The following is a 17,221-nucleotide window of genomic DNA, read 5'->3' as shown; positions in this document are numbered from 1 at the left end:
CAAATTAAAAACTTCACAATCCTAAAATTTTAACATTTTGACCAGTTATCATTGTGGGCCCTTATTGTGTATTTAAACTGTAATGGCCACGTATTGTCTTCAGATAACACCCGTTTTGTGCAGGTGAATCGATCAAAAGCATGTGCACAGTACTATAGTGGCAAACGTGGTTTTTCACGTGCAACTGGTCACGTGGCCATAATACCGCACGTATTTTCAGTCATACTTGTTAGCAGTCATTAACAAAAAAAGAAAAACACAAGAAAACAAAAGTCTTTACGGCCATTTGCCATGCCACGCCTTTCAAATGTGCAACGTGAACGTGCCATCGGCATGTTGCAGACGGGAACGTCCGTAGCTGAAGTCGCAAGGACGATGGGTTGTAATCGACGGACTGTTTATGATTTACAGACGCGTCTACAGCAAACGGGTACCACCGCTGATCGCCCTAGGCCATGTCGATCACGTGTGACGTCACATGCAGAGGATCGTCACATTGTATATCACATATTGGATTACTTTTAAAATGTGAAGTTTTTAATTTGACTCAGTAATTAAAATCGTAAGGAAAAGAAATGATTTAGATAAGGTTAGAATACGTTTGGGCCCCGTTCCACAAAGGGATCGTAGTGCTGAGACGATCTTAAGTCCCATACATTAACATTGGCTTAAGAGTCGTAGCGCTAAGATCGCTTTGTGGAATGGGGCCCTGATATTCTAACCATATCTAAATCATTTCTTTTACGTGGAAAGGCACACACACACACAGATTTGTTATATGGAAGTACCTTGTGATGGTGCATATGTTACATGAAGCCAGTGAGAGTAAACTGGACAGGGATGAGGGAATGATGACATGAGCGCGATCAATACACAGTATGATTAATGAATTAAAAATTGTAATATCAAACTTAAACTCCAAACTCGAAAGGACACTACTCAGTGTCTATCTCAAGGAGAAACTCACTGTCCAGCTCAAGGAGAAACTCACTGTCTAGCTCAAGGAGAAATGAGCAAGTGTGTTTTTTTATCATGTTTCTGCGGGCACACTAAATATCTCAGCGAGTGCCCTAGAGTACACTTGAATTCGAAAGGGCACACTAAATATCTCAGTGAGTGCCCTAGATTACACTTGAATTCGAAAGGGCACACTAAATATCTCAGTGAGTGCCCTAGATTACACTTGAATTCGAAAGGGCACACTAAATATCTCAGTGAGTGCCCTAGAGTACACTTGAATTCGAAAGGGCACACTAAATGTCTCAGTGAGTGCCCTAGAGTACACTTGAATTCGAAAGGGCACACTAAATATCTCAGTGAGTGCCCTAGATTACACTTGAATTCGAAAGGGCACACTAAATGTCTCAGTGAGTGCCCTAGAGTACACTTGGATTCCAAAGGGCACACTAAATATATCAGTGAGTGCCCTAGAGTACACTTGAATACGAAAGGGCACACTAAATGTCTCAGTGAGTGCCCTAGAGTACACTTGAATACCAAAGGGCACACTAAATGTCTCAATGAGTGCCCTAGAGTACACTTGAATTCGAAAGGGCACACTAAATGTCTCAGTGAGTGCCCTAGAGTACACTTGAATTCGAAAGGGCACACTAAATATCTCAGTGAGTGCCCTAGAGTACACTTGAATTCGAAAGGGCACACTAAATATATCAGTGAGTGCCCTAGAGTACACTTGAATACCAAAGGGCACACTAAATGTCTCAGTGAGTGCCCTAGAGTACACTTGAATTCGAAAGGGCACACTAAATGTCTCAGTGAGTGCCCTAGAGTACACTTGAATTCGAAAGGGCACACTAAATATCTCAGTGAGTGCCCTAGAGTACACTTGAATACCAAAGTGTACATTAAATATATCACAGAGTGCCCTAGAGTACACTTGAATACGAAAGGGCACACTAAATGTCTCAGTGAGTGCCCTAGAGTACACTTGAATTCGAAAGGGCACACTAAATATCTCAGTGAGTGCCCTAGATTACACTTGAATTCGAAAGGGCACACTAAATATATCAGTGAGTGCCCTAGAGTACACTTGAATTCGAAAGGGCACACTAAATATCTCAGTGAGTGCCCTAGAGTACACTTGAATTCCAAAGGGCACACTAAATATCTCAGTGAGTGCCCTAGAGTACACTTGAATACCAAAGGGCACACTAAATATCTCAGTGAGTGCCCTAGAGTACACTTGGATTACGAAGGGCACACTGAATATCTCAGTGAGTGCCCTAGAGTACACTTGAATTCCAAAGGGCACACTAAATATCTCAGTGAGTGCCCTAGAGTTCACTTGAATTCCAAAGGGCACACTGAATATCTCAGTGAGTGCCCTAGAGTACACTTGAATTCCAAAGTGATGAACTTTTAAAATGTTTACGTTTCTATTCTTGCAACCAGACCCAAACATCGTTCCTCTCAAGACAGGATCCCTATTAATTGACACAGATATCGACAACCGCACGTCTCGAACTACGTATAACTCGATTTATCATATAATGGGTAATTCCTCGGTAAGAAAAAGGCAACGATATCTGTTAGATCTGATTTTAATGGGATTGTAAATGACCCTAAGTTCTCGATGCTGCTAAACAAATATCTTTGTTAAGCGATAGCGAGAACTAAGATCTGATTTTAATGAGATTGGGTCATTTATGGATTAAAATGAAAATGTAAATATTTGATTGCATTTCGTAATCCCGTTACGAATCGTTAGGACAGGCCAGGCAAACTCGATACAAACATGACGTTTCATAGAATAGAGTAGCTTCCATTTGATGATGGGCAATAACTCGGTGGGCCGCTTGATTGACACGAAAGGCGATCCCTGACAAAGTTGAAAATATTTCATGTAAATATCCTGCATGTCGAATAAACATTGTATTTAACGAACCTTTGACCCTTGGACATCGATTTAGCGATGTTTGATGTATGTAGAAAGCGAAACTAAACGTCATACGCACACATGCAAATCAGCCATAACTAGCTACAGGTGTGTAGATAAATACAGGACAAGTTAACACATGGTGAATCTCAAATATTTGACACAGGGTAACAACGATGGCAGCGAAGCTTGTAAGGTAAATGCACGTGGGTTTGGCAAAAATAATCACGTATGTTGTTAAACTCACTTACAACATGTAGACCAAACACTCGGATAAAAATATACACACTGGACAACAATAGATCACGTGTTCGCCGGGTTTCTTATCTTGGAGGAGTGGGGCGATATCTATTAAAACTGGTTTGATTCATTTTTTTCTTGACAGGTGTTGTGTGAAGGTGTTTATACAAAATTTTACCAAACTGAAATCAACAAATATGGTACAAAGACAGGCCCTGAACTCTTGACATAGAAACATATCATTGTCAACTTCCGAGCGTAATATTGAGTACAACGCTCCGTAGTGAGTGAGTGAATGAGTGAGTTGGGTTTAACGCAGCTTTTAACAGTATTCCAGTTATATCACGGCGTGTCAGCTTAATGTGGGAGGAAAGCCCGAAGTAATGCAGGTCTCAGACGTTTACCACTTCGGTGAAACCCACGATCAAGGGTATGGTGCTGACAAACCTAGAAACATAATCGGGGCGAACCGAGATTTGAATCCACAATCATAGGTTTCTATATATATATATTCACTGCCAAAAGAAACACGAATACGATACATTTTGGTTAATACATGAAGAATTACTCATATTCAAGAGATATTAGTTTGGTTCGATGCACAAATGAACAGACTGGTTTGTTGTGTGAACCGACGCTCATGAACGCATCACATGTGACGTCATAGATCCATGACGATTTGTCTCGGGCAGGATGAGCTGTAAAGTTTTGACATCACGTGCAGCATATCGCGATAAGAATAAAGACACACTGTGGTAACATTTGACTGATTGTTAGTGTTGTCATAAATTGGTATACGTTGGAAACATCTCTTCTTAAAGTACATACTCCTCTACGTGGTTCACGTTTCTTTTGGTGGTGAGTATATATACCAAATGCGAAAAAACTGGATGAGTAATGACAAATTCAGGTTTTCCAATATGGCTGCCATGGTGGCCATATTAGAAACATGATTCGAGCTTCTGTAAATAAGTTAGGTTTACAGATCCAAGAATGCATTTTGAGGGACTTAAGATCATGGCCTTTAGGGAGAGATTGATTCGAGGTCTGACCTTAAAATATCCCCAAAAAGGAACATGTCTGACTTCTAATTCATGTCTTATTGAACATAAAATTGCCACTAACAGGTTTTTCAATATGGCTGCATCCAATGGACACCTCCAGACAAACAGGCAACAACCTACGAGCAGTTGTTTCCCATCAGGTGATCTTAAAGTCCTGATTAGCACATACACTAGGAAAGCTTGTCAACAATCTAGCCTGGACCATGGACGTCAGTGTTTGAAGGCTCGAACACTGATACACACCTTGATCTCTATTCAATAGCTTATTGTACCCATCCGATTCCAATTGTAGTCAGCTCCCGCAACAAACATGGGCTCTACGGAGATGATCTGTTATGAGTGAGTGAGTATGGTTTTACGCCGCTTTTAGCAATAGTCCAGCAATATCACGGCGGGGGACACCAGAAATGGGCTTCACACATTGTACCCATGTCGGGAATCGAACCCGGGTTTCGGCGTGACGAGCGAACGCTTTAACCACTGGGCTACCCGACCGCCCCGAATTGTTATGAAATGCCGAAGGAGTGACCATTCCTATAAAAGATCACCCTTGGAAGCAGCAACTCACAAAATGCAGAGTCGATAATGAATAATGGCAGTTAAAGCGATGAAGATAAACTCATGGATGGTACTGTCATCACGTCTGCATCTCGGATGGTTGCCCCGCATCTCTGGCTGTAGTTTCCGCATCTATGACCACAGAGCTGAAGAGACTGTGCCCCCTACAATCGCCGCGGTGCCCTGGCTGTGTCCTTAAGTATCCCCGAATCTCGAGCTGTGTCCTCAACTGTCCCCGAAGCTCGAGCTGTGTTCTTAAGTATCCCCGAATCTCGAGCTGTGTCCCTAAGTATCCTCGAATCTCGAGCTGTCTCCTCAACTGTCCCCGAATCTCGAGCTGTGTCCTCAGCTGTCCCCGAATATCGAGCTGTGTCCTTAAGTATCCCCGAATCTCGAGCTGTGTCCTCAACTGTCCCCGCATGTAGTGCCGTGTTCTAAACCAGCCCCGCATCTCTGGCCAGTGAGTAAAAGTGACTGCTCTTGTTCATCAGCAGGACGTGAGGATGGTCGAATTCCAGAACAGCCCCAGCGCCCATCACAAGTATCCTGAAGATGAATGAGGTTTTATATCGCTTCTAAAGGTATTTCAGTTACATAATTCCAAATTAAATACTCAAACCATAGGTTTAACCCGGTGTGTAGCAATGCAACATATTGTGGAAGGAAGCCGCTAATGCGGCTGCCGATGGGCAGATATACTCAATACAAAACTTGACTCGCTTGTATCACTCCATAATGGTGTGTAGACGGTGTGCGATGGTCAGTCAGACTCACCTGTCATAGTCCATGATGGTGTGTAGGCGGTGTGCGATGGACAGTCAGACTCACCTGTCATAGTCCATGATGGTGTGTAGACGGTGTGCGATAGTCAGTCAGACTCACCTGTCATAGTCCATGATGGTGTGTAGACGGTGTGCGATGGTCAGTCAGACTCACCTGTCATAGTCCATGATGGTGTGTAGACGGTGTGCGATGGTCAGTCAGACTCACCTGTCATAGTCCATGATGGTGTGTAGACGGTGTGCGATGGTCAGTCAGACTCACCTGTCATAGTCCATGATGGTGTGTAGACGGTGTGCAATGGTCAGTCAGTCTCACCTGTCATAGTCCATGATGGTGTGTAGACGGTGTGCGATGGTCAGTCAGACTCACCTGTCATAGTCCATAATGGTGTGTAGACGGTGTGCGATGGTCAGTCAGTCTCACCTGTCATAGTCCATAATGGTGTGTAGACGGTGTGTGATGGTGAGTCAGACTCACCTGTCATAGTCCATGATGGTGTGTAGAGGGTGTGCGATGGTCAGTCAGTCTCACCTGTCATAGTCCATGATGGTGTGTAGACGGTGTGCGATGGTCAGTCAGACTCACCTGTCATAGTCCATGATGGTGTGTAGTCGGTGTGCTATGGACAATATGGTACAGTTGGTGAACTCTGCGCGTATTGTCTCCTGGATCAGAGTGTCCGTCTCGAGGTCAACGGCGGCCGTAGCTTCATCCAACACCAGCAACTTGGACTTCCGCAACAGCGCTCGGGCCAGACACACCAACTGCCGCTGACCGACGCTGGGAAAACAGAACATCAATGTGGGGTGAGTGATTGCGTGCGTGCGTGCGTGCGTGTGTGCGTGCATGAAAGGTGTGAGAGAGAGAGAGAGAGGGAGAGAGTGAGAGAGAGAGAGAGCGAGAGAGAGAGAGAGAGAGAGAGGAGGAGGAGGAGGTAAATTAGACTGTTTTGATATGGTTAGATGGACATGAGACCCAGCCTTCAGTCTAAACTTGCTTACATCTATAAATGTATGACTGTCTAAATGTATATATTTACCTACAGTTCTGTTACATTACAAGACACTAACTTTGGGACAGTCCATTGTGATATGGGGGTGGAGGTGGGGAGTGGGTGGCTCTGGAGTATAAGTATTTTTTTCCTGAATATTCGGGGATAATATATTTTGTTCGATGAAACGTAGGGTTACTCTGCATGGTCATACTTTCCTCCAGTTTATGGGGTCTTCTTGATGCACTCACCTGAGATTGACCCCTCCCTCCCCGCACTGGTAATCCAGTCCCTCTGACAGACTCGCCACGAACTGCTTCAGATGGGCTTGCTGTAGCGCCAGCCACACGGCGTCCTCGCTATACCGCTCGAACGGGTCCAGATTCATCCGGAGTGAACCGGAAAACAATACTGGATCCTACGAAAGAAATACATGAATCTCTCTTTATTTCACTTAAAACGTATTTCAGTTTTATTGTAAGCGTGTCAGCTTTATGACAGACTGGAAGATCGATACATGGTGTATTCGTGAAAAACATATACAAGGGCGAGAAGTGCCTTACGGCCATGGTTTTACGCCGCGTTCATAGTTTTATGCCGCGTCCATGGTTTTTACGCCACGTCCATAATTTTACGTCGCGTGCATGGTTTTACGCCGCGTCCATGGTTTTACGCCGCGTCCATGGTTTTACGCCGCATCCATGGTTTTTCGCCGAGTCCTTTGTTTTACGCCGAGTCCATGGTTTTACGCCGCGTCCATGGTTTTACGCCGCCTTTAGCAATATTCCAGCAATATCACGGCGGCGGGGGACACCAGAAATGGGCTTCACACATTGTACCCATGTCGGGAATCGAACCTGTCATTGAGGGGACTGGTCTGGTCTTGCCGGAGTCAGTATACTGTGTCTGAGTAGGGTATCCATGTTAAACTGCGGCATGGTATCTCATTGAGCTCTCTCTCTCTCTCTCTCTCTCTCTCTCTCTCTCTCTCACACACACACACACACACACACATCCGTTATAGCACGCGTCAATCCGTTACAGCACGAGTCAATCCGTTACAGCACGAGATAATGCGTTCTAGCACGGGTCAATTCGTTATAATCACATTCTGCCAGGCCTCCCTTACGCAATGATGCCTCCCTTTAACAAACATTACGTTCTTTCACTAGTGTGTTTGTTGGTTAATCCTGGATGAAAAACCCCGTGTACTGCAGGTCGTAAGTTAAACCAGTTTTGCTATTGTTTAAGATACAACCCGGGTCTTCGGAGTGACGAGCGAGTACTTTAACTCCCTGGCTACACTACCACCCAATATTAGTTTAAAAAGCATGGGTCATAATCGACCCGCGCTCAGTACTTGAAGCAATAGACCCGTGAAGATCCGGGGTAGAATAGGTCTTCAGCAACACATGCTTGCCGTTAAAGGCGACTATACTTGTAAGAGGCGACTAACGGGATCGGGTAGTCAGGCTCGCTGACTTGGTTGATGCATGTCATCGTATTCCAATCGTGAGGATCGATGCTCATGATGTCAATCACTGGATTGTCTGGTCCAGAGTCGATTATTTACAGACCGCCGTCATATAGCTGGAATATTGCTGAGTGCGGCCTTGAACAACAAAGAAACGACAAACGTTCACTACTATAGTTTCTTACTGAGACCCATATCTTCAGTATACTACGGTTATAACGATCTCAAAGGGGCCGCTAACTTTAGTTCGTTATAACCGTCGTTATAAGCATATATACAACAAATGGCCGGGACTACAATATAAGTTCGTTGTATCGGTCAGTTCGTTATAACCGTAGTTTACTGTATTGTAAGACAGACGCTAAAAGAACTACCGTGGCATTGTGTGTTCAACAGCCGTCCAATACAAGCAATAGACCCGTGAAGATCCGGGGTAGAATAGGTCTTCAGCAACACATGCTTGCCGTTAAAGTCGTCTATACTTGTAAGAGGCGACTAACGGGATCGGGTAGTCAGGCACGCTGACTTGGTTGATGCATATCATCGTATTCCGATTGCGTGGATCGATGCTCATGATATCAATCACAGGATTGTCTGGTCCAGACTCGATTATTTACAGACTTCCGTCATATAGCCGGAATATTGCTGAGTGCGTCGTTAAAAAACAAACAAACTGGAAGCAATAAATCAAATGTACAGAAAACGGCGGGGGGCGTATGCAGGAGGGGAATCTGTCCCAAACTATCACAAGGATTTCTTTTAGATTGAGCTACATACGAGAACTGCTAATATGTACGAAACTCAGTGGTGCCATATCTGGTAGCATATATAAATAAACATATTTTATTTATTTCAATCATTTGTTTATTTTCTCGAAATTTCGAGTTTTCCCTCGTTACTTCGATTTTTATTCTCGTAATTTTAAAGTAACGACAAGAACCTCATAATTTCGAGAAAATAATTGTGAAACAAAATCGAGTTTTTGAAATAAACGTAAATGGGTGGGATGGTGGGCAAGGCAGATACTCAAGACCTACCTGCGGCAGAATTGTAATTCTTGACCGAAGATCATGAAGTCCAAGACGTTCTATCGCGTGACCATCTATCTCAATGCTGCCGCCCACCGCTTCCACCAGGCGGAATAGGGCCACGCTGAGGGAGGACTTCCCGGCCCCCGTCCGTCCGACAATACCCACCTGGAACGTGACGTCACAATACAGGAAGAGTATTAACCATTCTAATTCAGTTCTTCTATTCGTCACCACTCGCCCCTTTCCGTAACCTGCAAGAAGACTCGTCCCCCTCATTCGTCACCACTCGCCCCTTTCCGTAACCTGCAAGAAGACTCGTCCCCCTATCGATGAATGTTATGTGCGAAAATACGACAAACCAATCAGAATGTGCGCATGATTTCAAGTTTTTCGTCAAAAATCCTTCAGAAATAATTTTTGATTTTACATAATCTTGCATCTAAAAATATACCCAAGACACAGTTACATGTGTTCAATCATACTGTATAATTCCGCATGTCCCGATGTGCTTTAAATTGCATCTGAAATATTTATAATATATGGGGAAATATAAGTTAACCATTAGGCAATTGTTTTAGGTATGCCCGTTTGCGCTAAGACGGAACCCGGTCGCAAAAATGGCCATGAGAGAGGCACGAGACGCTATTCGGCTTGTCCCGGAATAACACGAGTTGGTCACGAATGCAGTTCTTCAAGAAGTCTTTGGGCGGATGCTCAATTTCGTCATATCCAGGTTTGACATAACAAGATTTACATGGGTACCACAATAGTCAAAACAATGGTAATACACTGAAAAGTACTCGTTTTAATACTATCTGATTGTCGGACAAATACTTTTAATATCTGTATTTGATCATTCATTTAGGTATACACCCACTGACCTTCTCCCCGCCCTTGATGCGACACGTGACACCCTTCAGAACCAGGTCAAGGCCGGGTCTGTATCGCGTGGTGTACAACTTGAACTCTACACTTCCTGTCTGAGGCCAGTCGTGACCAGGCCGGTAGTCGGAGTTGACCCAATCTGCCTGGAAGCGAGAAAAAAATGACGTGAGCATAGCAAGGTCCAGTCCTATACTGATTAGTTACATAATCACAAGGTACACAGTCCAATCATTGAACGGCCTCAATCTCATTAAAATCAGACCTTAGTTCTCGCGACCGTTATGCAAGGATCTGAGGACATCCCATTAGGGGAACGACCTTTCATCCGACCAATCAGAGCGTCGCTTACCAGATCATGAAAGTGACAGTCGGAATGTGATTTCTCATCATGCAGCCTCGAAAACCTTAAGACGGGATATTCCGAACGATATTTACGGGCTTAACGACTGAACCTGTACAATGTAGACCATATATTAGCCATTCGAGAATGTTCTTTTGTTCAGGTTTCAAATTTTTAAGCGAGAATTTGTCAAAACATGTTTCGGAGCGTAGTCGCCGATTTGAAATTAGTGCCGTAAAGCACGAGAAAGCTGCTTCTTGATTGGCTAATGTCGACTTCTTGTCAGTAATTCCATTGGTCGGTCAGAGTTCGTGAAAGGTCGATGTGATGTGACCTGTAATGGGATGTCCTCAGATCTTTGTTTAGCGGCAGCGAGAACTAAGATCTGATTTTAATGAGATTGTGAAAGGCCAGTTTTGAGCTTGGTGAAAATAGTGCAGAAAAAACACGGGTGCTAGGTTGGCAGTTTTAGCTGGTAACAGGCAGGTAAAAAATGATTAGCTTTGTCTGCTTTATGAGGTACGAGGTCGTGTATCCTTTAAGCGGTAAAATAGTACCCTAATTACCCGTCGACAATCGTTTGTCACGCCATTCTCCTGACCCCTCGTCATGGCTTGGTATGTTTTAACCGTACTTGAATTTGTCCCCAGGCCCATGTGAACATTCCGGGATAGAATAGGTCTTCAGCAACCAATGCTTGCCGTAAAAGGTGACTATGCTTGTCGTAAACGGAGACTAACGGGATCGGGTGGTCAGGATCGCTGACTCTATTGCGTGGATGGATGCTCATGATATCAATCACTGGATTGTCAGGTACAGACTCGATTATTTACAGACCGCTGTCATATGGCTGGAATATTGCCGATTGCGGCGTTAAACAACAAACAAACCAAACCAAAACCATGTGAACCTGGTCGAGTATAATATTGGTCGTTTGATCTCGAGAAATGTTTGGAGTAGAACGATTGCTTTTGTTAACCATGTCTGAAGTTTCGGAATTCTCGGCTTAACTGATCAGGTACCTGATGTCTGCCACACACTGTGAGATGTATACTACACTACCCGCGCCCGACTAAGGGACAGATGTCACGTGATACACACTGACCTCTGTGTCAAGGTCGGAGTATTCCTTCACCCTTTCCACTGACACGATGTTGGTCTCAAGGTCACTTAGGGTGCGGACCAGCCACTTGAGAGACTGTGTGATCTGAAAACAGACATGAGATTCAATGTGTATATATAGGATCGAGAACGAGGTCTCGGGCAACACGGGCAACACGTGCAGGTTCGGGTATTGTAGGTGGGTTCGGGAGGGGAAATAATAGCGTTATGATAAGTAAGACAGAGGTTGTCAGCATGAATAACGATCCACGCCGTCAGCGGACGATGCCTCGCAGCCACCACTACCAGGGTCCACTTGCACAAAGCGGTCTTAGCGCTAAGATGATTTTGACTCCCATTCTTTAACATAGGCTTACAATAGTCTCGCGCTAAGATTGCTTTGTGCAAGTGGGCCCAGATGTTTGCAGTTTATGTGCTGCTTAAAGCCGTATTCAGCACTATTCCAGCTGTATGACGGCTGTCTGTAAATAATCGAGTCTGGACCAGACAATCCAGTGATTGACGTCATGATCATCGCCTTTTACGGCAAGCGTGGGCTGCCGAAGACCTATTCTAACCCGGATCTTAACGCGTCCAAGACGGGGATCTTACCACATCGAAGAGGGAATCCCCGCATGTCACGGGTGACTGTTTTTAGGTAAAAAACCTGTATAAGATCAATTTAAAAGTTTAAAGATGTAGTGGATATAGAGAATCTCACCCGAGTGTCTTTTGATATCAAATATATCAACACGAGTTGATAAAAGTGGGATGACTCCGAGGCTTGCTCAGGATTTTTTCCACTTTTATCAACGAGTGTTGATATATTTGATATCAAAAGACAAAAGGGTGAGATTTTATTTATCATCCAACATCATTCTGCAAACCTTTTCAGTTTGTAGACAGTAATAAGCAGTGTCTTAATTGTGAAAAGTACTGCTAACAGCTTCAGTAGCAGAGCAATTAGTGATGTCAATTGATTGTGACGTCATGGTAACCAATGACGTCACAATGGTCTGCAAAGCATTGTGATGCAATTTCATTGCAGCGATATCTACAGTGTAGGGGCGCGTTGCAAGCGACGAATCGCTTAGAGAAATCAAATTCATCGCTCAACCCTGGGTCTGCAACAGTTCGAAGCGCTTGCGCACTCTTCCAAAATGGTGGCGCAACTACCGCTTGGTTGCCTTGGCGTTTGTTTGTTTGTTGTTTACGCCGCTAGCAGCAATCTTCCAGCTATATGACGGCGGTTTGTAAATAATCAAGTATGGACCAGACAATCCAGTGATTGACATCATGAGCATCTATCCACGTAATTGGGATACGATGACATGCATCAACCATGTCAGCGAGCCTGACCATCCGCGTAATGAAGAACGTAAAAAAAGAGGCTCGATGACAAGCTGATGAAATTTATGACTACTTTGAAGATGTGGAGCAGACTGAGGATGATTGGGTGTTAGCTACCTGTGCCCATTTTCTCGTTGATCCAGTCAAGAATTCCTTGTTCCGCTGTCAAAGTAAGCCGCCATTTTGGTTTGAGAACGAAGCGACCTCAGTCAGCGATTGTTTCGCTTGCAACCGGCTGAAAGTTAGCGCACTGTTGTAAGGCGAATCGCTGAACATCGCTTACAAGCGATTGGCGCTTTGCAACGCACCCCTGATATCGCTTGATCTCACCCAAGCGATACCTCCTGTGGGAGCCAGTTTTGGATGATAAATTTAATGTGTGGACGGAAATATCTCCTTTCACCCGCCACGAGGTGAGAGAAACATGATATTTCACGAGACACATGGAATATCATTAAATTAATTTTATACTTTTTGTGTAGTTGTCTACCGGAATTTCTTTTTTCATTACAAATATAAAACTTTGAAACGTAAATTCTCCCTTCCTAACACGCAGGGTCGTTTCACCATCCGTTTCACCAATTTTAAAACATATACACAAAAGTAATAAAAGATATAATCGAGGTCACTTAAATTCTTTATCATGCATTTGAATATGATAATATGCAAAATAACTTTAAAAAAAGATATTCTTGAAAGCTATGAGACGTCTGCTGAAGGTGAAGGATTACACGTGGGCCAAGTAAAACATTTCGCTTTGTCAAACGAACAGCCTCGATTGACGAGTTAAATGAGAAATATATAGGTTATAACGAAACATTTTCCAGAGAATAACAAACCGCATGAGGCGATATTAACTCCATAAATGACCACCTGTAATTATTTTGCCTTGTCAGTGTGTTACTAACGTAAAGAGGAAGTCAACAGGTCGTGTACGAGCTGGGATTGTATCGAAAAAGACAAAGTGTCCCCGAAATATCTTGAAAAAAGTAATTATGCTTTATTCAGAATGATGACAAGACAGAAATTGGTTGCCGCAAAAATTACATTGTTGCAACGCGTTTTTCTTTAAAAAACCCCAACACTTCCGGCTCATAGCTTTAAATACCAAAAATGCTCGGTCCCAAAACCGCAATGGAGTTTGAATCCGAAATGGCTCCGATATTGCTCCCTGGTTCGTTAGCGCCACACCATTTCCCACAGATTTCACCGATTTGAAATATCTGAGACGGAAATCCAGTGTGGACCTGCATCATTTTGGTCTTCCGTCTGACATAATGCGGACACCGTGATATTACTGAAATATTGTTGACGTGGCTCCCAACTCATACATTCACGCGTCGGGGCGGTGGGTAGCCTAGTGGTTAAAGGGTTCGCTCGTCACGCCGAAGACCCGGGTTAAAATCGCGACATGGGTACAATGTGTGAAGCCCATTTCTGGTGTGCCCCGCCCTGATAATGCTGGATTATTGCTAAAAGCGGCGTAAAACCAAACTCACTCACGCACTCATTCACGCGTCGCTGAGAACTGGCTTGGCCCTACCTGTAAGGCATAGGTGATGGAGAGCCCCACCGCCCCGCCGCTGATCCCGGGGGTGAGGAGCGAGAAGACGGAGGCGGCGAACACCACACAGCTGCTCACGAACTCGATCCAGATACCCAGCCATCTGTAGATGTCAAGGTCAAAACTTCAAACATGGACACGACAAAAGTCATTTCCTTCACAATGAACGTTCGGATGACGTGTTGGTTTCTACACGGGTTTTGTGTGGTAGATAACAGGGGGAGCAGTGTGTGTGTGTGTGTGTGTGTGTGTGTGTGTTGCAGGTGGAGAATCTGTCCCAAACCACCACAAGGGTTCCTTTTATATTGAAATACATGGGGCACAGCTCATATGTACGAAAGCCTAATGGCGCAACTTTGGTAGTATATATATATTTAATCGTAATTTCGAGTTATTGCAACTATTTGTTCATATTCTCGAAATTTCGAGTTTTCTCTCGTTACTTCGATTATATTATCGTAATGTCAATTATTTTCTTGTTACTTCGAGTTTGTTCTCGTAATTTCAGAGTAATGAAAGAAAATTCGAAATTTCGGAGTAATGAAAGAATATTCGAAATTTCGAGAAAGTAATTGAAATAACAAGAAAAAAAATCGAAATTTCGAGTTTCGGAAACAAACATCATATAAGGAGAACATAATCGAAATAACGACAAAAAACTGGAAGCAACGAGAGAAAAAAAGAAGTAATGAGAAAACTCCATGAAATTTAGAAAAAATAACCGTAATATTTCAATTCACAAAAAAAAAAATTAATGCTACCAAAGTGGCACCACCAGGGTTTGGGTACATATCAAATACCAATCCTTGAGCAGCAATATCACCACGCCGGGGAAAAAAAAGACTAGTTCACTCGAGTGTTTGATGAACCTAGGCGTTGGAGGTGAGGTGAAATGGGGTTTAACGTCGCGTCCAAGATTATTGCACTTATATAGCGACGTACATGTACGTGTGTGTTTGTGTGGCTGCTTTGTACTAGTCCGGACTGTTGCCGATTTAAAGTGCTAGCTCACTGAGATACCATGCCGCAGTTTCACATGAATACCCCACTCAGAGACAGTATACTGACTCCGAGCCGACCAGTTCTTGTTTTAGCCCCTTAATGCCGAGCGCCAGACAGGGTAACAACAAGTACCACCTTAAAACGTCTTTTGGTATGACGCGCCCGGGGATCGAACCCCGGACCTTCCGCTCTCCGGGCGGACGCTCTACCACTAGACCACGGAGGCGGTCCCTTGGCGTTGGAACTAATAAGAGATACCTACACTCACATAGACATCACGGAGTGTAACATACATACCATATATACATTTGTGGCTACCTTTGTCACAATGACTTTATCCTTCAATTTCATTTTACGTTTTGTAGGAGAGGCGAAATGGAGTTTGACGACGCGTTCAAGATCATTGCACTTATGTAGCCACGTGTGGCTGCTTGTACTAGTCCGGGCAAATAACGATTTTATAGTGGTAGCTCACTGAGATACCATGCCACAGTTTAACATGGATACCCCACTCAAACTGACTCCGAGCCGACGAGTGCTTGTTTTAGACCCTTAATGCCGAGCGCCAGGTATGGTAACAAAAAGTACCCCGAATACACAATGCCATTTGTGCAAATATACTAGAATTTGTACTTTACTAAGAAAGTGTTATCCCAAATATAACATTAGTAAAAAGTGCCATCTTTTAGTATGACGCATTTGGGGATCGAACTTCCGACTTTCACGCACACGCTCTATCCACTAGACCTCGGCGGTCTTTATGTTCAGTAAGAAAATACAATTTTGATATATCGCAGAATTTCTGCAACAATTCTACCCAAGCACCACTGATGACAAAATAATGTTTTCGTTTCAATAATAAAAGCGTCAAATACGTGTTTCCGGGTGATTCGATTCAGTATGCAGGCTGAACCGACCTATTGGCCGTGACGGCAGCAAAGTAGAAGATCTGGTTCTTGTCCATGCGTCGTATGGACTCCTCGATGAAGCGGTCCGTGGCTCCGTAGGCCCGGATGGAGCTGGCTCCGCTGATGGACTCGCTGAAGTGGGAGAAGATGGGAGATCTGGACGTGGCCTGGAGCCGCTTTAGCTGGCGCGAGGAAGGGACGAAGAAACGCTGGAGGAAGAAAGTGAAGAATGTACTCAATGAAACACTGCGCATGCGCTGGGCAACAATCACTTACGTTATCCTGCAAATCGAGTGTCGGGTGCTACCGGAAGAGTAGGACAAGCACAGTCTTTTCGCGAACACTGATTTTGAGTGGTTCATTCATATATAATTTATAACTATTTTGGCTTTTATGCAAAAAGGAAACTGCTTCGACAGATAATCGAGACTGGTTATTTCCGGGCGTTGACATCATATATTATTCTATTCGATTACTGAAAATAAAGATAAGGTCATCCGTAACGTCGTGGCCATATTTGTGTTACGTGATAAGGACAAAGTAGACTGACGTCACGGTTCAAGTTTTCCCAGACAGCAGAGGTTTTTCTCAATTATCATTTATCATGACGCCATACAAAAGAATCTTCAGATGAAGATTCTCAAGATAATGTTTCGGTAAACTTTTGCGGTCAAAATACCAGGACGATTTCACTGGGAAGGGTGCGGTCGAGTAGCCTAGTAACCTCTTTGATAGGCATTTAGAAGTTGGAGTACTAAGTAAGGATAAGAATTCATGGATGAACAGCCTAGTGTGAGTAGCCTAGTGGTTCAAGCGTTCGCTCGTCAAGCCGAAGACCCGGCTTCGATTCCAGACATGGGTACAATGTGTGGAGCCGATTTTTGGTGTCCCCCGCCGTGATATTGCTTGAATATTGCTAAAAGCAACGTAAAACCATACTCACTCAATGGGAAGGAAACTGTCTGTATTAACGGGAACATAAACTTGAGCTTAATCACGAAACAAATACCGTCCAAACTGGAGCGAGTTAATGA

General features: G+C 43.9%; 1 protein-coding gene across 1 annotated transcript in view; it reads right to left on the bottom strand.

Moving 5' to 3' along the window:
- Positions 1-3,591: 3,591 nt before the first annotated feature.
- LOC124148207 (multidrug resistance-associated protein 1-like) overlaps positions 3,592-17,221 on the bottom strand; it is a 67,807-nt gene continuing 54,177 nt past the window's right edge. The window contains exons 25-32 of the mRNA XM_048382860.1: positions 16,197-16,396; positions 14,257-14,380; positions 11,368-11,469; positions 9,919-10,065; positions 9,044-9,202; positions 6,784-6,950; positions 6,127-6,321; positions 3,592-5,304 (exon numbers count right to left, since the gene is read on the bottom strand). Of these exons, the coding sequence (XP_048238817.1) occupies positions 5,193-5,304; positions 6,127-6,321; positions 6,784-6,950; positions 9,044-9,202; positions 9,919-10,065; positions 11,368-11,469; positions 14,257-14,380; positions 16,197-16,396 (1,206 nt within the window). The 3' untranslated portion in view covers positions 3,592-5,192. The remainder of the gene's footprint in view (positions 5,305-6,126; positions 6,322-6,783; positions 6,951-9,043; positions 9,203-9,918; positions 10,066-11,367; positions 11,470-14,256; positions 14,381-16,196; positions 16,397-17,221) is intronic.

This window comes from Haliotis rufescens, unplaced genomic scaffold (assembly GCF_023055435.1).
Source record: "Haliotis rufescens isolate VD_foot unplaced genomic scaffold, xgHalRufe1.0.p SCAF_42, whole genome shotgun sequence".
NCBI classification, from domain to species: Eukaryota; Metazoa; Mollusca; class Gastropoda; order Lepetellida; family Haliotidae; genus Haliotis; species Haliotis rufescens.
Note: the sequence above shows the minus strand (reverse complement) of the source record. Positions and strands in the feature narration are given on the sequence as shown.